Here is a 25,045-nt window from a genome sequence, read left to right on the forward strand (position 1 = left end):
CTTGTAGGACAAAAAAAGTATTTGAAATCCAGAGGTTTTAAAAAATCATGAAATTCCTATTTCTTCTTGCCTTTTAGACAAGTTTTTAATAACATATTTCTTGTGAACTAGGAAGTTAAAGTCTAATAATTTTCATCTGTTTCTGCTGAAGCCCCAAGGCAATAGTGGCCTATGCTGAGGAGAGGAGCAGGACCAGTGCAGGACTGCAAAACAAGGGGCCCCAAAGTGAGTCCAGACTTCTGCCTGTAAAAGAGGTGGAAGCTTCTGCTTCACCTTGAGTCGACAGACGGAAAGTGTGTAGAGGGGACCCTGAGAACCAGAGGCCAAAAGCACAGTTATGAGGGGCCAGCCAGGGAGAGCGCATCGTCCAAAGTAAGGGAGTGGCAGGTAGGACAAGACAGGTCTTGAAAACTCACCACAGATGAGCCAGAAGGACGAATTTCAGCTTTAAACACATGCCAGGCTTAGAGAGCCAGAACTCGTTCACAACAGTCCTGGTAAAGTACACACTTTCCATCTCATTCTCCTTATGGCAACATGGGGCCAAAGAGGGGACAGCACCAAGTGGGGAAACAGGGTCAAGCACCTGGTAGATGAGGGGCAGTCTCCATCTCCATATTCGGTTCAAAATTTTGTCGTCACACCAGACTGGGCACATCATCTCCAGTGGGCCTTCAAGGCCCTGGGAATGAGGAGAGAAGCCTCGAGACTTGCCTGACATCCCATCCAGGGGCAAGGGAAGCACGAGCCCCAGAGAATCAATGTAAAGACAGTGGGAGACCATAATAAAGTTGCCTTTTGATCCAACTGAGCTTGTTTAACACAACAGTTGAACAAACTAGCACTTTGTGTTTGGTGTTACTTTCCTTCTCAGTTGAATATGATTGATCAGTTTAAGTTCACGGACACTGGATTGTGGCTCTACTGATTTGACATGTTTGGCAACTTCATGATTTCTACCTGCCATAATGATTGAATTTAGGAGATCTGCATTTCTCTTTTCACCCCCTGGTAATTCACCAGAAGCTGAATTTGGTGTGGAAAGATGGTTTGGGATTCTCAGTGAAAAAATGTACAAAAGTAGTTGGTTTGAGTCCAACATACGTTAACAGGAGAAAGCCTGTAATTCCCGCAGTGCTTTAAAAAGACATTTTTGGAGAAAGGCAATACCGGCTCACGGAGGAACATCAGAATTTCCAGGCACAGTGCCAAGTGCTGAGGTGTTTGGTTGAATGATGGATGGAGCTGCACCTTGGAGCGTGAAGATCATACCTGAAGGAGTCTGAACAGGGGTTGCCTCTGGGGAGTAGGGGTGGAGACTGGCTGGGAAGCAGGACAGCATTCAGGGTGAGGTGATCTTGAATAGGGGGCTCAGCTGGCTGGTGTAAGCCCTTGTCATATGCCATTTACTGTAAGTAAATCTTACCCGCCCTCCAGAAAAGATAAACTGGTTACTGGCACACATGTTGAAGTGTTTAGGAGTGTGTACTATCTGCCGCTGTCCTTTGAAATGCATCAAAAAATGGATGGATAAAGGAATGGGTAGTTATAATAGAAATGTAGCAGAATGTTAATTGTAGAATTAAATGGAGGTATATAATTATTTCAACTTCTCTGTATCTTTGAAAATCATGCTAGCAGTGGGCACATCCACATATTATACTGGCAAATGTACTTCTGAAACCCAGAAGTGATGTTCTTCCCTTCACACACACTAAGGTTGTCAGTTTCCAACCTTAGTAGGTATTATATTCCCATACACTTGCTACTTTAAGTACAGGCTATTTACATATGTTCTATCATCATTTAAACTTAAAAAAAAATTTTTTTCTTAAGTTTATTTATTTAGCATGGGCGGGGGAGGGGGAGGGAGAGAGGGAGAGAGAATCTCAAGTAGGCTCCATACCATCAGTGCAGAGCCTGATGAGGGGCTCAAAACCATGAACCATGAGATCATGACCTGAGCTGAAACCGAGTCAGATGCTTAACCGACTGAGCCATCCAGGCGCCCCCACCATCATTTAAATTTTTAATTAAAAACCAGAGTTTTTACATCTTAAGATGAGTTCAGGGAGTTCTACACATTGTTATCACAAACTGGAGTGCATCCAATGCAGGCTTCCCATGTGTAAAGAAATCCCATTGCCGAGGGGACTCAGAGGCAGAGTATCTTTATGTTCATGAGTCATCTTGTTTTCCCTAAAGCCAGACTGAGCCTAAACCTTCCTTAGGATCTTGGGGGATCCTTTAAGGCAAACAAGAGGGTGTGTGAGAAGGACTAAGGGAAGAAAGGAGGGGGAGGTCTTCAAGACCTGCTCTGGAGCCAGACCACCTCCTTCCCCAGGGACAGGGCCCCTTCCCTCTTCTAGAAATCAGACTGTGCCACCAGATAATCTAAGTTGACCAGACCGTCTTCCCCATTGTCCTTTTTGGAGAAACTCAAGCCAGGACACAGGAAACTTAGATTCCAGCCTAAAAAAGCCTGACAACAAAGAGAAGATACCAGTGACTATACCTCACTTTCTTTAAATCAATCAATACTGATCCAAGGTCATTTTGCTCTGGTCCTATAATCACCCTCTCCTCAGGTGTTCTTCCTGAGTCCACAGGGACAGGGCAAACATGCTGTGGTTTCCTAGAAAATCAGTTTTCCTTGGAGATTTGGGGAAAACTATCTGAAAGGATTACTGCCATATTAAGACAAATATGGATATATTATGGAGTGGAAAATCCCTATCATCTTTCACTAAAAAGGGAGTGTTTGAAGAAATTTTGCTGAACCCTTATGAACTACACCCCTGGGCTCCCAAGGGTACATCTTTTACTCCCCTGACACCATTAAGGAAACTTCACTGGAAAATTCAGAGAGATATTTTTGCTAGATGGAAGAACCCACTGTAGACAAAGGTTACTTTTGGCGAATGAAGGACAATGAAGGGGGACTTCAAAGTTTATACTACACAGTTATCAATCTTTTCCCTCTTGTTTCCAAGGTAACAAAAAAGACAAAAAACCTAATAAAAAATAAATACATGTGGTTTCTGGGGGGAAAAATCCCAGAGTGCTACCGGATGATGGGGCCCAGAGCCTCACAGAGTAGCAGGCATGTTCTGGGACCCACACACGAGTCTGAGGGAAGGCACACATTTACCCAGGATGTGGTCACTCAGGTAAACAGGACCAGTGGGGATTTCTTGGAAGAAGGTGCAGAAAAAACAGTTTCTGGAGTCTGAGACTCTGTCACAGTTGTGAGACCTAAGGCAAGTCATTCTCTAGACCCCAATTTCCTCATCTTTAATATGGCTTTCACACTGTCTGTAGCGTTTTGTGAGGATGATATAAGCCAAGGTATGTAACATACCTGGTGCATTCTGGGTACTCAACAAATATCACTCCTTTCCTATCCCCAGTATAGTAGAAAAAAATAACCTTTTAAAACATTGGTGGCAGTGGGAAATGTTGAGAGGGATGGCTAGGGACAAGAGGCCCAGAAACCAGGGTACCAGTTATAAACAAGACTCAGTTCAGCATGTGTGGCCACAGGTGCAGTAAGGAGCAGGTCTCTCTGAACCATGGGCACAATCTGCCATCGCGGCCAGAGGCAGCACTGGGGCTCAGCAATTAGACCACGTGATTACACAGGAAGAGAGAGGCAGAGAGGCCTTTTCAACCTAGTGTTTAAAGACACACAGCAGGGTAAGCATTTCAGTTATTTTTAGTTAAAGAAAAACAGCCTTTTCCAAGGGTGACGAAGTGAGCTGAAGGTCAGAAGGAAGCAGGGTGTGGACTACTCAAAGCTCTTGCTCCAAAATCTGGAGATGAGGAAAGAAGGCCCACCCAAGAACTCAAGGGTGACTGGCCAGCAGAGGGACGACTTTGATGACTTTGGTCACTGGACTGGTCTAAGTAGGATCAAAGGTGATTTCCACCTGCCAGTTGGTTGACATGCTTAACATTATTATTCTTGGGGGCTATTAAATTAAGGAATGATGCACGGAGCCAAGAGAGTGGCTTATTCAGTTGGATTCTGAATCACAATCAGGAAATAGTCTTTATCTGCAAAAGAGAAAAATGAAAAAATAAATCACTAAGTGTAAAATGGGAGAAAACACACTAGAAAGGAAATCATCCAATCACCAACCATAAAAGGGGAGGGGAACAATAAAAAGCATCAATGCTCAGGCTACTTCCAACTGCTGGGGAAACAGAAGATGAACTTGCAAGTTTCCCTGAGGGTGGGGGTAGGGCTCCGGTAGGTGTGGCTGCTGGAGAGCAAGCCCCTCCTCCTACCTGGCAGCAGGGCCTTGCAGTGTATTCTCTTTTCTAATCTTCACAGTACTGACAGGGAGGTAGGATTATCACCCCTGTTTTCTGGGTAGGAAAACTCAGGTTCAAAGACTTTAAATGAATTGCTTATGGCAGTGGTTCTCAAAAGAAAGGGCATCTGAATCACCGGCAGGGCTGGGCCCGATCCCTAGCCCTTTGGATTCAGTAGATCTGGAGTGGAGCCCAAGAATTTGCATTTTTAATTAGGTTTTTAATTTTAATTACAGGATGGTTAAAATAATTTGCATTAAAAAAAATTTTTTTTTTAAGTTTATTTATTTTTGGGACAGAGAGAGACAGAGCATGAACGGGGGAGGGGCAGAGAGAGGGGGAGACACAGAATCGGAAATAGGCTCCAGGCTCCGAGCCATCAGCCCAGAGCCTGACGCGGGGCTCGAACTCACGGACCGCGAGATCGTGACCTGAGCTGAAGTCGGACACCCAACTGACTGCGCCACCCAGGCGCCCCAATAATTTGCATTTTTTTAAACAAGTTCCCAGGTGATGCTGATGCCGCAAGTTCTGGGACAACCACTGGTTTAAGAATACCCAGCTAGTTAGTGTCAAAAATGGAATTCCAAACTCAACCCTACTGGTTTTGGGTTAATGTCAGTTCTGTCACAAGCTCAGCTGCTGGCCTTCAAGTCTTCTGGATGAGGAAAATTTCAAGGGCACCAGGTCAAATGGAGCCAAAGGTATCTCAATTCTAGTTCTGGGGATCCAGCCCGGCAAGGAAGAATGTCCACATGAAATCATAGCTAGTCCAAGCTCTCAGGGGTGAGCCTGACTGCTCTTCTTATCATAGAAACAAAAATTGGAGAAGCAGAGTGTTTCAACATTGCCCACTTAACCAAACCCCAAACATTTACTAAGGCTTCCATGTGCCTAGCCCCAGGCCAACCCCTTCTCATATGGTACCTCAGTAAATCACTCTGTGAGACAGATACTAGTGTTTTCCATTTCATTGAGGCTCAGAGAGTGAAATGACTTGCCCAAGCCAAGGCAAAAATGCAGAGCTGGGTAGCTAGGTAGCTAGCTGGGTTTGACCCAGATAACACTGAACGCTTCTGATCTGCCCTCTGCTGAACAAGGGAGAAATGGCAGGACCTTGGCCTTGTTTGCTTTGTGTGTGCTGATTCAAGCCTAAAGTTTGCTTCTTCCCATGACAACAGACTGTTGCAGATAGGAGGAAACAGATTTTACAAGATTAATAATTTCATGACTAAGTAATCTGTATAAGTTAAATCACTTAAAAATATAAACAGAAATAATTAACAAGTCACCAAGAGAAAGAGACACAATTAGCAATACTAGAGTCTTTTTTCCAAATAATCAAACTCTAAATTCAATACTATCACTATAAGAGCTTTGTGGGAAGCAGAGTGTTAAAGCTTGATTATGCTGCATTAACTTGGCTTTATATTAGTTAGGTTAATAAATGAAAACCAAAGTCTGTTTTTTTAGTCTTTTCACATGGGCTATTCTTGGCCAGGATGGGATGAAATTTGGTACACATATGGAGGGCCAGACGGTCTGAAACTATCTTTGCTATTTGTGGTCTGGGAGGCAGCTTCTGTCTGATCAACGAGAAAGATGAGGTGGAAGAAGGGGACAGTGGACTTCCTTCCTGGGCAGCGCTCCTCCAAGTTGTTCCCAAGGTGTGGGGTGGGGTGCTAATTACAGTCTCAGAAGGACCCACCTCAAACATGCGGCAACTAGGCCTGTTCTAGGCTGGGGGCTGTCCCTGTGGGGCTTGTGCTCTGCGGAAATCCTAAGGCATTCTGGCCCTAATACTTTAGAGGCTCCTGCCCTGCCCTCCTCGCCCCCTCCCCCCCACCCCACGTATTTTTGCCATATCAAAGTGGGTGTGTCAAGGTATCAAATCATTGGTTTTCATCCTAAATACCATGTCCCACAGACATTCCTGACCCTCATCCCCCACTGGTGACCCCACCTCTTACTCCCACAGTGGGGTGTCAACAATGGAGGGAGATCTAGGGAGTCATTCATATATTTATTAATCAATTATGTGTTAAATGTATACTATGTGCTTACAAATCTCTGTCCTCTTGGAACTGTGTAGGCGGGGAGACAGACTTAAAATACAGATAAGCAGGCTGGTTGGCTAAATGAAAAGGCAAGATGGAGCACTGGTAGCAGCAGGACGGCTGGAGAGGTGGTGAGGGTGTTCAGAAGGAACTTTCACTGTGTTTAAGGCAACCTCAAGAAGTCACACACCTCTCCAGTATAAAGGAATGTGAGGCACTGTCAGAGTGTGAGTGTCAGACAGAGTGAGCGAGCAAGTGAGAGTGAGAGGGTGTGCACATCCTCCCTGCAGGCCTCTGTGTGTCGCTTAGGAAGGGTCCAGCCACTCCATCCTCACCTCCACTGACAAGGCTGAGAGGCTTCTGGGCCTGTGAACCCCAAGAAGAACCTCTAACGTGGGAGTTGCCAATCCTGGACTCAAGTAGCAACTACACCCGTTAACTCTGAATGCCTTTGGGTCCTTAAGGGCAAGTTGAAGATGCCTTTGCAGCCAAGCTGAGAATGGACAGTCAGGAGCTTCCAGATGACTCTGTGGGTCCAGAGGAGACATTCTCAGAAGCTTTAAGTCAAGAGAAATTGTCCATGGAGAATCGAATTTGGAAACCACATCATTTGTCTTTGCCTCACAACGTGTGCCCTCATGTGGGCACAAAGTCTACTCTGACACACAGGGTCAACAGAGACCATTCCTAGCCTAACTTTTAGGGATATGGAGGTTTGTGTAGCCATACAACATGAAATCTTGGGACGGATCTGAGTTCAAATATTTCTGAGCCTTTCTGCCTCACCCAAAGCCGACCCCTCAATCAATGGGGTGTCTCAGGGGACGAGAGCAGTATAATACTCTACTTGATGCTTTACAGATGTGGAAATCGGGGTTCAGACTTTGGTTGATGTAAAGTCACACTCAAGGGGAAATAGCTTCTGTCTGCTGCAATCTGGTTTTCCTCACAGAACCAGAGCATCATAATAGGTTGGCAAGTGATACATTAGACACTGATTAAACTGATACACAGTGTATGGCATGTTTTTGGAATAAATGCCACTGAAGTGATCTTATGTTCTCTGTTATCAACCAGCTCTGTCCCCACCCCTCTAGGGAGTGTCCCAGGGAGACTGTGGGCCCCTGTGACTTGGTCAATGGTTCTCTCCTTTGTATCCTTTCAAGTAGCAGAACTGGGCCAGAACAGGCTTGGGAATAGAACCAACATTGCTCTGCTACTTGGGTGGCTGACCCCACATCAAGTTACTCCAGAATTCTGCAGCCAGCCTCCCTGCCACCTGTGTTGCCAAGCCAAGCCCAAGGACCTTCAGCATCCCTAGCCTCCCTATCTCCCTCCTTCATCTAGAACCCAGTCACAATCATACCACCTTCTTGCCTTTAGAACTCTCACAGGGTCAAGTCCACACAGCTGAGTTTGGTGTTTGACACCTCTTGGCCAAATGTCCTACCTCTCTTTCTTCATACACATATACTGATGGCCTAGATGAGCTATACAAGCATCATCGCGTGCACACCTAACTCCTGCACACTCACAACTATGTGGCTCACCCAAAAAAGACGGAGGGAGAGAAGAAACAATATAAAAATAGTCCTGGAAAATCAATCTGTCTACCACCCAGTCTGTAAATGTGAGTGAGGTGATGTAGGCCGGGACAGGTGGCCCTGATATTCCCTCCTGCAGTCCCAGTCCTTGTGGGCTTCTCCCAGGAGGAGCATCTCATCATGTGCAAATGATCCTCAAGGCACAGGTACTGTTTGTACGCACAGCTCCTAAATGCAGACCAAGCACTGCATGAGAAACAAAAGCAGCAATCTGTTCCAATGCTGGAGGAAAAGCTGACCATACGGGGCCCAGAGAGACAGGACTGAGGGATGGACTGACTTTATTTAATGTTTATTTTTGAGAAAGAGCGAGCAAGAGAGGGGGAGGGGCAGAAAGAGAGGGAGACAAAGGATCCAAAGCAGGCTCTGTGCTGACAGCAGGGAGCACGATGCAGGGCTTGAACTCATGAACCATGAGATGATGACCTGAGCCAAAGTCGATGCTTAACCTACTGAGCCACCCTGGCATCCTAGGACTATACTTTAGAAGTGGGCAATTTAACTTTTTTTCAAGGATAAAATGACTGTACGTATTTTTACCTTATGCTTTGAATTTTAAATCACTAAATTCTTTTTCCTTCAAACACAGCTTTCCCACCCCTCCAACTTGCTTACACTCTTTCTTGTGCCTCCTAGATTTAGCTCGAATGTTCCCTCTTCTGGGAAGACCTAATCATACCTTCCTCTATGTTTCATGAGATCACGATTCCCCTCTGTGTCCTAGAATCTAGTACAGGGTCTGGTCTAGAGTCACAGTGAACAAGTATTTGCTGGGGATGCCAACCAGAGACTGGCCAGGCAGTGAGGCATATTACCTCTGAACCTTCAACTCTTCAGTCCTTTCCATGGCACCTGTGGAGACACCAATGTGCCAAGCCTTCCTGATAAGCGGCACAGAATATGCTGTGACAGTCTGCTCCCAAGTGGGAATAGGGAAGACCTCTTACCTGGTGCAACCATAATTTCATTTTTCTTGGAGCGAATTCGAAGAAAGGTGAGGTCATTCTGGGGGTCGATTTCACGCACGGTGCTCCGGGCCTTCAAGATGAAGTTGTGCATGAGGTTGGCATACTGTGTGGTGGTGGGATTGTCCATGGTGCTCTTGATGGGAATGCCTGAGGGAGAGCAGAGACTGAACAGGATGTTGAAGCCCTTTTCTGCCCAGCTCCCAACACTGCACCCTTAATTCAAGAGTACTGGACTGACAGTTAACAATCAATGTCAGTATTTACTGAGGGCTTAACAGGCACAGTGCTGAGCACTTTAACTATGGCAGTGCCAGTCCCCAGAACTACTCTGGGGGTGGTATCACCATCTTCACTCGCCAATGAAGCAACAGAAGCTCTGAGTGGTCACACAGCCGATAAGCAGTGGGGCTAGGATTCGAATGTACGCCTGTGGGCTCTGCTGCTGGGTTCCTCTTTTCTTGGCACTGTCTTGACTGGCTTCTAGCAATAAAAGGAGAGACTATCATTCAGAACATTTGGAACCTGAACAAGGAGGGCAGCTCTTACAAATTGGTAAATATTGAAAAGTAGGAAGAAGAAAAAGGTCAGCTTGTGCCAAGACATTACCATCTCTAGTGTTTTGATCCAGTTCCCACCAATGGAGGCTTTGGGCCCAGTTGTAAACACATTGTCTATACACATGATTGTGCCCCTCAAATTTAAGCCTGTTTCTCTGTCTGCATATACACTTGTAAACAGCATTGCTATTGCTTTCAAAGAGCCCACAAATGGACCTTCCACAGAGTTAATCATTCCTCTATTGTTGGTACGTAGGCTGGATTTTTTTACTTAATTACTAAGCAGCGAACACCATTGTGTACGAAGCCTTTTCTGTTTTGAGGATTGTTTCCTTGCAATGAACTATTAAATGGATCTCTCTTACTAGACAGTGCCTATTGTCATGGAGGTGAAGAATCGGGCTCAGCCTGAGCCACCTCAGGACACAACTAAATCATCAGGTATCTATGAATCACCGTGACATATTAGCAGGTTCCAATGAGGAGGCCTTAAGTGCCCAGCTGACAGGCACTTGTGGGGAATATGGCACAAGTGGCTCCTCACATGTAAGTGGCTAGATTTGGGGGCTGACAACCCTGCTGATCTGGCCCACAAGTGACCAGCTTAAAGACTGGCCAAAGGCAATCACCCTCAGGCCTTCTCACAGGTGGCAAGAAACTGGCCCAATCTTTTCTTCTTAGGGAGCAGGAACACGAGATTGGGCAGAAGAGGACATAGTGGCAAGAGAGGCAGCTGAGTCAGAGAGACTGCTTTGAGCGAAGTGAAGTCATGAAGACAGACCATAGTGATCACTTGCCTTTAAGGGATGAGACGGTGCTTGGTTCGGCAGCACATATGCTAAGGGACAAGAGGACTAGATCACTAGCGCTGCTACTGGATCCTGGATGACAACAATGTGCCCACCAGGGCCCCTGGAGACCTCACTTCATAGCAGACTTTCCCGAGGATGGCCTATGAGCAGCTACAGTGATGACTGAGTAGAAACTCTGACCTGGACAAATACCCTGGGCTCTGTCTCTTCATAGCTATGTGGCCTCAGACATGTGACTTAACCTAAACCTCTATTTCTTCATCTGTAAAATGATACTTGTGCTGTGAGGATTAAATATGGCTAATTCATTTAAGAATATTTAGGAAAGAGAGTATGAATGTAATAAATGTTGATTTGTTATCAACATCACCACACAATAAATCCCATCCCCACCCAGGGTACTTGAAGGGCCAGTATCAAGGCCTGGCAAAGTCTGCATGATCAAACCTCTTATCCTTCTCTTCTTATATACCACAAGGCCACCTTCTTTCAGGTTTCTCTGCCTGGAACTTTCCTTCCTTCCTCATTCTTTTGTGATTCCCACTGATTCCTCAGGTTTCCATTTTCTGGTGTATCTACCCAGCCCCAGATGTGGTCAATGCCCCCATTTTACCATCCCACATGATTTTCCTTTGGAGCATTTTCTTTGGAGTTTGACACCTCACCATTATGGAAGTGATCATTATGACTATAAGCTTCCTGGGGTCAGGACCAGGTCTGCTACACTCACCATTGTCCTTAAAGAGACTCCATTAAGCATTTATTGCTGGTGACAAATGAGTGCTCTCAAGGGCTTCTTTCAGCAATTCAAATACTGTCATGATTTTTATCACATTTCTACTAAGTGAGAGGTGTATGAAGGAGACAAGAAACTAACTACTTGATGGCTCACTTTAAAAACAAAAGAAAACATTAGAGGTGGTGAGGGGGCAGAACAGGGACCAAAACTGGGGAGAATTTCAAATAAGGATAAGAGATTTAAGTCCAGATTCAGACAGTGTCAGAACTGCGGACATCTCAAAGATAGCCTAATGATTAGGTCGCCTGCTTCAAGCTTCTTCCTTTACACATTGGGACTGTGCAGTCTGCAGAAGTAGCTGGTCACAAGGCAGCAGGATTTCTAACCTGGGGCTCAGATCTGTCAAGACCAAAGTTGTATAACCAGATATTCCCACCAAACCCAGCCTCATCAATCAACAATAAAGAACATTAACAATATTTAACAGAGGCAGTAGCCCCTCACCTTATCTGCGGTATCACTTTCCATGGTTTTGGTTACCTGCATCAACTCTGGTCTGAAAGCAGATGATTCTCCTGATCAGGTCAACAGTGGCCTACCACTACGTCACAATGCCTGTATGTCATTCACCTGAGTTCATTTCATCACATAGGCAATTTTATCATCTCACATCATCCCAAGAAGGGTGAATACAGTATAATATGGTATTTTGAGAGAGACCATATTCACCTTTTATTATAGTATAGTGTTATAGTTGTTTACTATTAGTTATTGTTAACCTCTTACTGTGCCTAATTTACTAATTTAACTTTATCACAAGTGTGTACATGTAGGAAAAAACCACAGTGTACATAGGGTTGGGTACTATCCCGGTTTCAGGCATCCACTGGGGGTTTTGGAATGTACCCCCCACCCCCCGCCCCACCACAGACAAGGTGTGTGGGGGGACTACTATTTATTAAGCACCAACTACATGTCAACATTGTTCTAGGTGCTGGGGATACAGTAGTGAACACAAGAGACAAATTTCTAACCTCATGAAGCTTACACATTTGAGTCTTTTATGCTGCCCCGTGTGGGTAGCAGCAGAAGATGGCAGGTGGTCTGACCAGGTACAAATGGAATGAAATATTCCTTAAGTTCTTGGCAATTTTGCTTAAATTCACACTTTTATTGTGAAACAGTTAAATATGGCCAACTCAGAGAAGTCAAAAGGTAGTGGCAGGTGTTTGGCAAGTGACTAGGATAAGGGTGTGTCACGAGTTCAGGGCCAAAAGCAATCAGTCTGGACTGGAGTGATCAGGAAAGGCATCCTGCAAGAAGAGGCCCCTGAGTTGAATTATGGGGGTAGGAAAACCCTACAGGGGATAATAGGAATCCCTAACTAATCATCCTTTTTATTTTAACTGTTTATTTTTGAGAGAGAGAGAGACAGAATCCGAAACAGGCTCCAGGCTCTGAGCTGTCAGCACAGAGCCCAACGCGGGGCTCGAACTTGGGATCGGCGAGATCATGACCTGAGCTGAAGTCAGATGCTCAACTGACTGAGCTACCCAGGCACCCCCCTAACTGATCATCCTTAATGGAAGCTTCCAGAAAGCTTAAAGGCTCTATAGAGCAGTGAGTTCTGACCATCTCCATTCACAGTTGGCTGACCTTGGGCAGGTCATCAGCTCTGGGTTTCTCATATGGAAAATGGGCAATACCCCTGCCTGGCAGGGGCACTGTATAAAATGTAAATGAGGACTAAAGTGGGAGCTCTGTGAATGGGACACAAATTAAAAATAAATAAATACATACACATGATAATTTTAACATTTATATGGCATTTACTATACATCAGGTACTGTTCTAAAAGCTTCCCTGGAAGGTAGTATATTATCCACATTTTACAGATGAGGAAACTGGAACAGAAAGGTTAAATAACTAGCCCAAGATCACACATCTGATAAGTAGAGTCAGGATTCAAACCTACGCAGTCTGGTTCTGTGTTCTATATTCTTAGTCACTAGGCAATACTGCCACATTCGTTTATGAAAAAGAAGTGCTCATTAGTATCCAAAAGGTAAGCAGTTGAGGCTCTATTTTCCCAATGAAAAAGCTCAAGTTTTGAGACCATTTTAAGGTAAGAATGAAGGTTGTGGTTTGCAAATACTGATGGAGGCCTATTCCCTCCCCATTTGGGGAACAACCCCGGGAGCTGTTCCCTACCCATTTGGGGTCAAAAATGTCCAGTCCAAGGGGCACCTGGGAGGCTCAGTCAGTTAAGTGTCTGCCTTTGGCTCAGGTCATGATCTCATGGTTCGTGAGTTCGAGCCCTGAATTGGGATCTCTGCTGTCAGCATGGAGCCTGCTTTGGATCCTCTGTCTCCTCTCTCTGCCCTGCCACTGAGCATGCATGCTCGCTCTCGCTCTCTTTCGCAAAAATAAGTAAACTTAAAAAAAATGTCCAGTCCAAGAAAGAAGAAAGTCTCTCTCTGGGTGATACACAAATGGTCTTTTAGGTCTTGGAGTAAGAAACACCCAGAAGAAACTACCTGGATCAACCATTCCACTAATAGCAGTTGAGGTCTGAAGAGGGGAAGAGGAAGTGCCAGGTCCTCCAGCTGATCAGTGGCAAACTTGAACTGGGACCTGCACCTGCTTCCACAATGTCCTGAGGGCTCCCACCTTCCACAATGTCCTGAGGGCTCCCACCATGCTGCCTGCTTCGATTGCAGGGTATAATTAGAGTCTGACAGAGCTGGAGAGCATGTACTGCCTAGTTCTAGGCTGGCCAGGGTCTGACAACTTGGAAAACAACATTTTTTTTTTTTTAACTTTTATTTTAGAGAAAAAGAACACAGAAGCTTGAGTGTGAGTGGGGGAGAGGGGCAGAGGGAGAGAGAGAACCCCAAAGCAGGCTCCACGAGCAGCATGGAGCATGAGGCGGGGCTCGATACCACAACCCTGGGATCATGACCTGAGCCAAAATCAAGAGTCAGATGCTCAACCGACTGAGCCACCCAGGTACCCTGGAAAACAATATTCTTTTATTTTCTTTTTTTAATTTTTAATGTTTATTAATTTTTGAGAGAGAGAGAGAGAGAGAGAAAGAGAGTGTGCACAAGTGGGGGAGGGGCAGAGAGAGAGAGAGAGAGAGAGAGAGAGAGAGAGAGAGAGAGAATCCAAAGCAGGCTCCAGGCTCTGAGCTGTCAGCGCAGAGCCTCATGTAGGGCTCGAACCCACAAACCACGAGACCATGACCTGAGCCGAAGTTGGACACCTGACCAACTGAGCCACCCAGACACCCCTGGAAAACAATATTCTGAGGACATGCCACTTTCACTTTTTCATTCTTGATGACTTTCATTTTGCTCTATTACGTAGGCATTATTGAGAATTCTCCCCTTTCTAAAAACAAGGCCTAGAATGATAACGTATCCACGCAGGGCTCTCAAGAAGTCCCAAACAAATCAGAGTTGACTAAACGCTGATTGGGGGAGCCCAGCTGGGCTGACCCTGGGCATGGCCTGGGCCAGACCAGCAGCTACTCTGATCCTTCACAGTACAGTGTGTGAGAATGCAAGTGCATTCAGACAGACTTGGAATGAAACCTTGGCTCTGTAATGGCAGGCAAATCAATTAAATGTCTAGACTCCATGTTCTCCACTACAAAATGGAGACAACAGGGCTGCCTTACGGAACAAATGAAACAATATGTTTATAAAGCACCAGCCTGTGGCCTGGCATGAAACAAGTGTGTGATAAATGTTAGTCCATTGTAGCTTGGGAAAATTAGTAACTGTACTCTTTGGGATGTTTAAAAAAAAATGCTATAGAAGAGGAGGGAAAAGCTATAGGCCAGAGTATTATCTAGCAAAAAAGCAGAAACAGGGGTGCCTGGCTGGCTCAGTTGGTAGAGCATGTGACTCTTGATCTCTGGGTCATGAGTTTGAGCCCCACACTATGGGTAGAGTTTACTTAAAAAAAAAAAAAAAAAAAAAAGTAGAGGGGCACCTGGCACTTAAATGGCTCAGTTGGTTGAGCATCCAACTCTTGATTTCGGCTCAGGTCATGACCTCACAGTTTTTGTGGGTTTGAGCCCCACATCTATCTCTGTGCTGACGGTGCAGAGACTGCTTGGGATTCTCTCTCTCCCTCTCTGCCCCTCCTCAACTTGTGTTTTTTTTCTCTGTCTCTCACACACAAAATAAATAAAAAACTTTTTTAAAAAGTAGAAACAGGGGCGCCTGGGTGGCGCAGTCGGTTAAGCGTCCGACTTCAGCCAGGTCACGATCTCGCGGTCCGTGAGTTCGAGCCCCGCGTCAGGCTCTGGGCTGATGGCTCAGAGCCTGGAGCCTGTTTCCGATTCTGTGTCTCCCTCTCTCTCTGCCCCTCCCCCGTTCATGCTCTGTCTCTCTCTGTCCCAAAAATAAATAAACGTTGAAAAAAAAAAAAAGTAGAAACAATATGAATGGGGGATGTCTGATAAACATTGAACTGGTAGTTAAAAAATTTGGTCATGTAAATTATGAAGGAAAAAAGCCAAAAAACAACCTCATGAATAAATATGCAAAAGAGTAAGAGAAGACATACCTGTACAAGGGCTAAAAAAAAGCATGGCACATTAAAAAGTATGATCTGTTAGGGCAGTGGGACTGAGTGAATTTTTACTTTTTTAAACTTTGGAATTCCAACTATAGTGCTGGGACACTGGAAATGTTTTAAAAAGGGTAAAAATTAGATCCCATATATGAAGGGGCTTAGTAAACAGTGTCAGGCTCTATTTGGGCTGTTTTCTGGGGGTCTGCCTGCGTGCAGGTCATAGCCAAAGGGAGGGGGTACCTTCTGTGTTCACCACGATGATTCCCTGTACTCCCTTCTGGCTCTGAAGTCGCTTCAGTGTCTCTTCCACCTCTGCCTGCCAGAGAGAACAAGACCAAAGTTAAGAAGGGCCAGTAAGACTGGATTAATTCCCTCACACTCCTGGCAAATGAATCATATATTTGTCTTCCAATAACAAACAACACCCAGGCACTAGGTACCTCCTCAAAGCCCCCAGGCTTGTTCGGAGTGGTCCCTAGGCCATTTCCAGCACTTAAACCCCAGCATGGGGCGGGGCTACTCCAGGCCCTTTGCCTATCAGGCACTATTTTCCCTCCCTGCTTAGCTGTTTGGGAGCAGAATATAAATACCATTCTTGGAGTATAGAGGCATCCATGACTCACATATTTGGTACACCTCAGGAAAGGACTCTGGTGATTTGAAAAAAACCCAAACAGTGGTGTCTTAACAGGAAGAGGACTAAGTTGTCACTTGTGGCCCAAACAGCACAACTGAAAACATTCTAAAGAAGAAAAGTGACTCCATTGAGAAGAAAAGCTAGTAAAAACAAGATACAAAGGGCCAGTCAGATGTCTGTGGCTGGATACTCCCTTTGCATGCTTTTGGCTTCCATGATCTTACTTGCTTTCTGCCTCTACCAACTGCCTGCAGAGCACCACCCTTTTTCTTTTGTCTCTCAACCTCCTACCATCCCAACCATAAAAGAAGACTGATGCCAAAGTTCAGGGCTCAGGCTTTGGAGGTGACTCTGCTGGGCTGGCACCGGTGCGAAATAAACAGTCTTTTCTGATTCCCTGAGCGCATGTCGCTTGTCTCTTCCAGGGCACCAAGTATTTGCTCTAACACCATGAGGATAAATTCAGTGACTTAATAAGCTAGCATCTGAGAGTGTAACACATGGCACACAGCCTGGGGAAGGGGCTCATTAATCCTGATTCTCCAAAAACTAGCACATGGCATTTGGGTCCTCACCCTGCCATGCCAGGCCTTCTATATGATCACTCCTATCTCTTTACCCTTCCTTCAACTCTCCATCTCCATTCCCATACCTATCTCTACATCTTTTTTACCCTAACAAAGAAATCCAACAAATTCTTCTAGGCCATTTAAGACATCACCTCATCCATGAAGCTTTTACTGATCCTCAACTCAGGGGAGTCTGCCCATTTCTGACTCCCCAAGCTCTTTTTTTTTTTTTTAATTTTTTTTTTCAACGTTTTTATTTTATTTTTGGGACAGAGAGAGACAGAGCATGAACGGGGGAGGGGCAGAGAGAGAGGGAGACACAGAATTGGAAACAGGCTCCAGGCTCTGAGCCATCAGCCCAGAGCCCAACGCGGGGCTCGAACTCCCGGACGAGAGATCGTGACCTGGCTGAAGTCGGACGCTTAACCGACTGTGCCACCCAGGTGCCCCAACTCCCCAAGCTCTTGACTAGAAATGCATTAGGTACTGGTTTACTTAGAGTTTCTACAATGCTCTGCAGAGTTAGGTGCTCAATAAACAGCTGCTTAACTGAACTGCGCCTGTTTCTGTGGATGGAAACTGGCCTTCAAGTGTGCTTGTTTTTAGGAGGCTCCTTCCAGACAGGTCCAGAATCCAGTCAGAAGCTACTCAAAGTCTGAGTTGGGACTATGTTGAAAACAGAGGCTCCATCTGCCTAAAAAAAGTGGTTCCCCACCCCCAAGGGCTAATGGGTTGGCCTGAAGAGGAGGAGCTTCTAAACAGTAGATGGACCTAGCACAATGAAGTATTGTTTTTCTAGTAGGCATAAGACTGACAATCCAGTCACTACCACCCACTCCCCAATGATATAAGAATACTCAAATGCTGGAGAGAAGGGCAAACAAGTTCTTCCTACAAAATGGCAAATAGCCTGAAGCCTCATAAATCTGGAGCCTGGGTAAAAGGACAGGGCTAGCTCTGTGGATTTGAGTACAATGTAATGGGTCATGCATGTATGAGGTCATAATTCATTCAACAGACTTTCACTGAGCTCCTATTAAGTGCTATTCTGGAGAGGAGGGGTAAAGTGTGATAGTGGTAAATATTACACAGTACTCAACCTGACCTGGTAACTTTCCTGAAATTCATCCTAAGGAAATAACTTAAAGGAAGAATACAACAATACTGCAGTGACACCTTGCAGTAGCAAAAAGTAGAAAGAGCCAAAAATGCCCAATCATTAGGAAAAAAAGCCAAATAAACAATGGAATGTCCATTCATACGAATTTAACACACAAAAATAACAATGGTGATCAGAATATTTATACCACCACAAAAGTATGACATAACATTAAGTGAAAGCAGCTAAAATGCAAAAATAAAGTGCTTGATGATATGAACCATATGAACCATATGAAACCATATGAACCATATGAACCATATGAAAATTAGAGAGTTAGGGGGCGCCTGGGTGGCTCAGTTGGTTAAACGTCTGACTTCGGCTCAAGTTGTCATCTCACCATTCGTGAGTTCAAGCCCCACGTTGGGCTCTGTGCTGACAGCTCAGAACCTGGAGCCTGCTTTGGATTCTGTGTCTCCCTCTCTCTCTCTGCCCCTCCCTAGCTCGTTCTCTTTCTCTCAAAAATAAATAAAAACATTAAAAAAAATCAGAGAGTTAGGACTTTGAAAAAAATAGGAGCCACATTGAGAGCAGGAAATTATAGATAAGGTTTTCTTTCTTTTTTTTTCAAAACAGACTCTTTTTCTTCTAATATGTTGTTTCTACTTAAAAACATTTTTTAACCCTTCTCCGTGCATCCAAGAAAGAGATCTCTAACATGGAGACCACAGGGCTCTCTGACATACTCAACATCGACAGCCCAGCCAATCTGCAATCAACCTAGAGAAGGGAAAGAAAGCTAAAATCAAAGATGTCAGAATAGAGGTCTGAAATATCCCCTGGAGACTACAAAGTGGGGCTGAAATGAAAAAGATGAATTATTTCATGACTGTTATACTTCAGCCCCACTTCGGGTATATGGGTACCTTCTATGTGCCAGACATTGTTTTAGGTCTGGGGATGCTGTAGTGAACAAAATCTAACAAAAAACCCATGCCTTCATGAAGCTGACATGGAGGGAAGAGCAGACATTAAACAAAGAAATAAGTGAAGTATAAATGTCAGATATAGTAGGGAAGGGGCATCTGGAATGCAAGGACTGATGGCAATTTTAAATAAGTGTCAGCAAAGTCCTCACTAAGGTGATAGTTGAGTAGAGATCTGAAGAAAATGAGGGAGCTAATGTGGATTTCTAGGGAGAGTGTTCCAGGCAATGCGAAGAGCAAATACAAGAGCCCTGAGATAGCATGCTCCAGGGCTCAAAGGAACCAGTGTGGCTGAAGTGCAGTGAGCGGCAGGTGACCAGATGAGAGAGATCAGAGAGGCAGCCATGGTCAGATTAGATTTCAGTGGGCTTGGTAGACCACAGCAATGAATGGTTTTTAATGAGGATGATATGGGGAGCCACTAGCAGGCTCTGACATGAGGAATGACAAGATCTGTTTCAAAAGAATGGCTCCGGTTGCTATGTGGAGAAAAGACTGCAGGGGGCAAGCACGGCCTGTCTGGGCCCTGGCCTGTGCTGCTCTGTCTGAAGGAAGCAACCTTTTCTCCCTGACTCACTGCTTGATGTAACTAACGCCCAGCTCTCTGGACTCAACTCATGAGCCTCCTGCCCCTCTTCTGGGCACCCTTGGCACCCCACCTTCACAGCACTTACCACAATGGGATGTAACTATCTGTGTGCTAAACCCAAAGCACCCCAGGAACAGGGACCTAGACTTTATAATCCCACTATTCAGCACCATAAAGACTCAATAAATGCTTAATGAGCAAATAAAAATCACTTCTACAACTACGTTTTACAAAAATCAACCTTTTTAAGTATAGGAGGGGAGACATGGCCTTACAGTACCCAAGGTAAACAAGAGCTAGGGTTTAGGTGGTCCTAAGTTTAATGAGAACCTGCCACTGAGATCTGGCTTCTTAAAAAGTAAACACACCAATTATGCATTGACCTGCTCAGTAGATCAGATACTGGGATAAATGTTTTCAGACACCTCTCTCATCTGAACCTTTCGTGGTTAGTATGATCTTCATTTTACAATGAAGAAATGGAGATTCAGAAAGAAGAGTTTTGCCCAAAGATCTGTAGCAGGTCAAGAGAAGAGCTGAATATACCACTGACCACAACTGATAAGGTCCTTGCCCTCAGGGAGCTCACATTCTGGCGAAAAGATGTTCAAAAAACAAGTAACCAAGATTACTGCAGGGTAGAGGGACAGGGCTGGGCAGGGTGCAGGAGAATGCTACTTTGGCTAGTACCAGGAACACTTGAGGATGTAATCTTTAAGCCAAGAACTAAATGATGAGAAAGAAGAGCACTCCAGGCAAAGGACTGAAAGCAAAGCAGTGCAAGGAACAAGTTTGGCATGTTCAAGGAATACAGAGGACTGGTATTGCCAATGTTTTCTGACTCTTTACTAATCTGATATGCACAAATCATATAACAACAGTATAACAGTCAACTTATATATATATAAGAAAGTCAACTTAATTTCATTTTTAAGAATTATCAGTGAAATTGAAATGAACTTTACTGTTTACATCTCTCCATTTTGAGTCTTCTGATTTTTTCCACATTTCTATTGATTTTCAAAAACTTTGTATGTTAGAAACATTAGACTTTTGTCCATCACATAAATTACACTTCCCTCCCTTTTTCATTTAATCTTCTGATTTTCTTCAATAATCAGAAGTTTAAAAATTTTTACATAGTCAAATTAAATAAAAATAGTTTTCTGTAAGACTAGAGAAAAGCTTTTCCAACTTGACCCCAACCACCAGGATGGGGCTAGGCCTGGATGAGTGGGGACCATGAGGTCTAGAGGGGTCTCCAGGAGACACAGGGCACCAATTACCTACCTGGGTTCAGGAGAAACTGCTTAAAACAAACCACAAGTTCAGCCCTAAAAGAGCGAAGAAGAAAAACAAATGATGCCCCAAAGCCACAAGCAGAAACAGGGACATTTACAGATGGGAAAGGATAGTCCTAGGCAGGCATCCCAGTCATGCCACCTCTAGCTCAAAGTTTGTTGTTTCTGCAGAGCTAGCCAACTGGTATCAGAAATATCTGACTGGATATGCAGTTCCCCAGGGTTGACTTACATCTCCAACTTCCTGTCCTAGAGGGAGCCCAACTGGTATCCTCAGCATCCTGGGTAGTAGGTACTACTAACATGGGTGTCTGTATGTTCTTTAGTTCCCAGGTGCATGTTGCTGACAGATGGAAAAACAAATAGCAGTAAAACTCCAGGATTACTTGTTAGTTCAGCCTGGTAGCAATAACTATCTGAAGCAAATAGTTAACAAAGAAACCGTGACCAATCTGACTACTAAGCATAAACATTTTAATTTGTATAAAACAAAAATGAATCAAAAGGACAGAAAAACATGTGCATCTGATATAACAAAAGAGTAATTCCAAAATATCATACAAAATGACTACGAAAAATAGAAAGTCTAGCGCCTGGATGGCTCGGTCAGTTGAGCATCGACTCAATCTCGGCTCAGGTCATGGTCTCATGGTTCATGAGATTGAGCTCTGTGTAGGGCTCTGCACTATCTGCTTGGGATTCCCTCTCTCGCTCTTTCTTTGCCCCTCCCCTGCTCATGCTCTCTCTCTCTCTCTCTCTCTCTCTCTCTCTCTCTCTCTCTCTCACAGTAAATAAATAAGCTTAAACAAAAAAAATCTAAAAGTTAAGTGGGCACTTGTGATGAGCACTGGGTGTTGTAAAAGTTAAGTGGGCCAAAAGGATACTAGTAAAAAATACACCTAAGAGAAAATACAACCATACAGAAAAATGTTCACTGTTTCCTATAAATAAAAAAATGAAAAATTACAGCAATGCTGAAGTATCTTTTTAAATGCTGGCAGTTATGGCAAACCTGGTACAAAGGCAATCTGACCTTTTGGTAAAGCCACAGGACAACACTACTGCAAGACCCATAAGTGTGTTGGTCCAGTGGCCTCAGAAATTCTTTTCCTGAGAATTTCTCCTAAGGAAATAATCTAAATTTTTCAAAAAGAAAAACAGGGGCACCTGGGTGACTCAGTCATTTAAGTGTCTGACTCTTGATTTCGGCTCAGGTCCCCATCCCAGGGTTGTGGGATCAAGCCATCCATCTGGCTCCATGTTGGAATGTGGAGTCTGCTTAAGATTCTCTCTTCCCCTCTGCCCCTCCCCTGCCTTGTGCTCTCTAAAATAACATAACATAACATAACATAACATAACATAACATAACATAACATAACATAACATAAGAAAAACTCTACATATACAGAAATACTCATCACATCATTACCTCTACTAATGAAGAGTTAGAAGCAACCCAAACGTATGCCAGGGGGAATGGTTTGTCAAATTATGGTACAACTATTTTACTATTATGCAGTCACTAAAAATCACAAAGATGATGTAGCAAGAAGGTTCAATGTCTTTGGATACTAAAACAAAAAAGAATAGAATGTACATCTTGAAAAATATGCATATGTGAACCAAGAGGAAGGAGAACATACAGAGTTGAAAATAGTTGTGTGGTGGAGTAAGACTAGATAGAATTATGGATGATTTTTATATCACCATAAAAAGGGCAATTTGGCAGTTTCTACCAAACTAAACTATGGATGCCAGAAGTAGCACTTCTAGGAATCTACCCTATAAACACTACATAAAACACTAGCATGAGCACACACACATACACAAAAAGACAATAGTTACTGCAAAACTGTCTAGAGTGGAAAACTGTAAATCACCTAAATGTATATATACTGCAATGGAATATCATACAATCCTTAAAAAGAATAAAGATTTGTATATATTGCCATGGAAAAATGTTTGATATTTTTAAGTGAACAGAGTAAGCTGCAGGAGATCTCTCTATATATAGCCTAAAGTAAACTTAATATGTAGAAACATGTATGTTCCAGTTTCATGTGATAAACAAGCTTATATGTACATGTGGTTATGCACTAATCAAACCTAGAAGAAAACAGCCAAATGCCAACAGTTGTTGGCACACATCATAGGGGTGTGAGATAGGTACTTCACGTACTTTTTGCATTACATGCTTCAATATACTTGATATGCCTGAATTGGTTAAAATGTGCGTCTAAATATGTTTTGTTTTCATGAGTATAAACACACAATAGCATGGTACAGGTTGCAGTAAGCCACCATTTGTGTCAGAAAAAGAGGGAGCATATACATGCCTGTTGACATATAAAGAACTTTCAACTCTGGAGACAAAGGCTAGGGGTCAGGGTTGGGTGGGAGATTTATTTTTCAGTTAGATCCTTTCAGATTATTGTTTTTACTGTGTTGCGGGTATTATCTGTTAAAATTTTTCTTTACAGTTTTAAAGTTACATATGTTTGAAACATTACATGTTTTTAGTGATGTAATCATATTCTTTGTGGTGTAATAATAAATGAAAAAAGCCGAGACCACAACTGTACATTTAGTAGGAGCTAAACTATATCAAAGGAAAGCTGAAGGCAGAAAGACTGGACAAATGTCTAATTGTAAGTGCTTGCCTTTAGGTCATGACACCGTTCCTTTCTCCTTTTCAATTTTTCCTGTGGGTTTTACGGTTTTTAAATAAGATTTTTGATTTCACATTTAATAAGTCTTTTCAAGTTTCCCCAAGTCGGGAGGATTAAAAACATGAGAAAACAAACCAATAAAGTCATAAAGAGCCCACACAGTTCCTGCCAGCAACGCTTTGGGATGCCCAAGGGTGGACCCCGCCGGTTTGATTCATGCACCAAATCCCAGACGCTCGAAAGAACCACAGGGACAGAAAGGTGTCAATCAAGCTTCTGGGGTTCAAATCAACCTCCGCCATTTCCCAAGAGAAGGCATTTAGTTTCACTCGGCTTTAGCTTTCAAGTATGTCAAATGGGGATAATGGTCGTACCTACCTCACAGAACTGTGGTGAGGAGGAAAGCCAAAATACGTAAAGCGCTTAGCAGCGTCGAACACAAATTAAGCTTCCAGGAAACCTTATCGTTATTGTTATCGCGCTACAAGGCCCAGGACTCTAAACTGTAAGGGCCTCTCGGCTGGCCTCCCCCTCTCTCTCAGACCCTGGCCGAGGCCGGAGCTCCCGCTTCCGGTCAAGAGCCTGCGAGACGGGTGGCCCCGCCTTGGTCCCCTCGGTCCCCAGTCCGGGTCTCGAGGCCCGCGCTACCCGGGTTCCGTCCTCCAGTCAGTTGGGGTCCGGCCCCGCCCCGGCCCGCGGATTCCCAGCCCGGCACTCTGAGACGACCCCAGAGAATGAAAGGCTAGACGCAGGGTGGTGGGCGGTCGTACTCGACCACCCTACGGCCACCAACCACAAGCTCTAGGCGGACACTCACCATCTCCGACCGATCCAGTAGCTCCGCGACCCCGGCACTCAGCCCAGTCCCGGTACCTTTCGCGCCTGCGCACAACACCCTGTCAAAACGGACAGCTCCGAGAGCCTACCAGGACCCAGCGTGGGACTGACGGCCGGGCGGGTCTAGTCAGCTCCCCCACGGCTCATAAGGAATTTGCCAGGCCCTGTCCCATAGTGAAAAGCAGAGGAACGGTTCAGCTGTGGAAAATTCCCAGCTCCTGTGCCAAAAGATGGTGTCAGAAGAGGTTTTCAACTCTCCACCGAGGTCTGAGATGGCGCCGGAAATCCTGGGTGGACGGTTGTGGGCGAGTGTGAAGGCAAAGAAGGGGTGTTGCTGAGACCCCATTTGTGCCCTGATTAAGGCAAAGTGAGTCTTTGAGCCAAAATGCGCCCAACGCATGGTAAAGTCGGGGAGTGGGACTGGAGTCAGGTGTCTTTGGGGTCTTCAGAGCGACCCCCTTGGAAATATTCCAGGCAGGTTCTCAGATGGAGTGGTCAGGGCTGAGCTGGGAGTCTGCAGGTTTAGATCTCCAAGCTCAGCCCCACCCCTGGGTTACCTTGGAGAAGCCACTTTACATCTCTGTTTTCTCATTTTCTCACCTTTATAAGGGGGGAGCCTTCTTTGCAGAGCCCTACGTTTGTCCTATTTTCTGTTCTTTAGCCTTTATTAGAAAACATTCGATGGAATAAATTTGAAGATCTAATTGGTTTTATTAC

At 44.5% G+C, this 25,045-nt stretch overlaps 1 protein-coding gene across 4 annotated transcripts; it reads right to left on the reverse strand.

Annotated features, from left to right (window-relative positions):
* Positions 1–3,697: 3,697 nt before the first annotated feature.
* On the reverse strand, positions 3,698–24,459 carry DYNLRB1 (dynein light chain roadblock-type 1). 4 transcript variants are annotated; one of them, XM_047854678.1, is made up of 6 exons: positions 23,870–24,081; positions 21,055–21,165; positions 15,882–15,957; positions 9,304–9,426; positions 8,926–9,093; positions 3,698–4,056 (listed from the first exon to the last, which is right to left on the reverse strand). In XM_047854678.1, the coding sequence occupies exons 2-6, from the start codon at positions 21,100–21,102 to the stop codon at positions 4,013–4,015; spliced, it is 459 nt and encodes a 152-aa protein (XP_047710634.1). In that variant the 5' UTR covers positions 21,103–21,165; positions 23,870–24,081; the 3' UTR covers positions 3,698–4,012. The 4 variants fall into 4 exon arrangements, with proteins under 4 accessions (XP_047710634.1, XP_047710635.1, XP_047710638.1 ...); XM_047854679.1 differs by lacking the exons at positions 21,055–21,165; positions 23,870–24,081 and adding an exon at positions 24,309–24,459; XM_047854682.1 differs by lacking the exons at positions 9,304–9,426; positions 21,055–21,165; positions 23,870–24,081 and adding an exon at positions 24,309–24,444.
* Positions 24,460–25,045: the final 586 nt, after the last annotated feature.

Source organism: Prionailurus viverrinus, chromosome A3, assembly GCF_022837055.1.
Source record: "Prionailurus viverrinus isolate Anna chromosome A3, UM_Priviv_1.0, whole genome shotgun sequence".
NCBI lineage: Eukaryota > Metazoa > Chordata > Mammalia > Carnivora > Felidae > Prionailurus > Prionailurus viverrinus.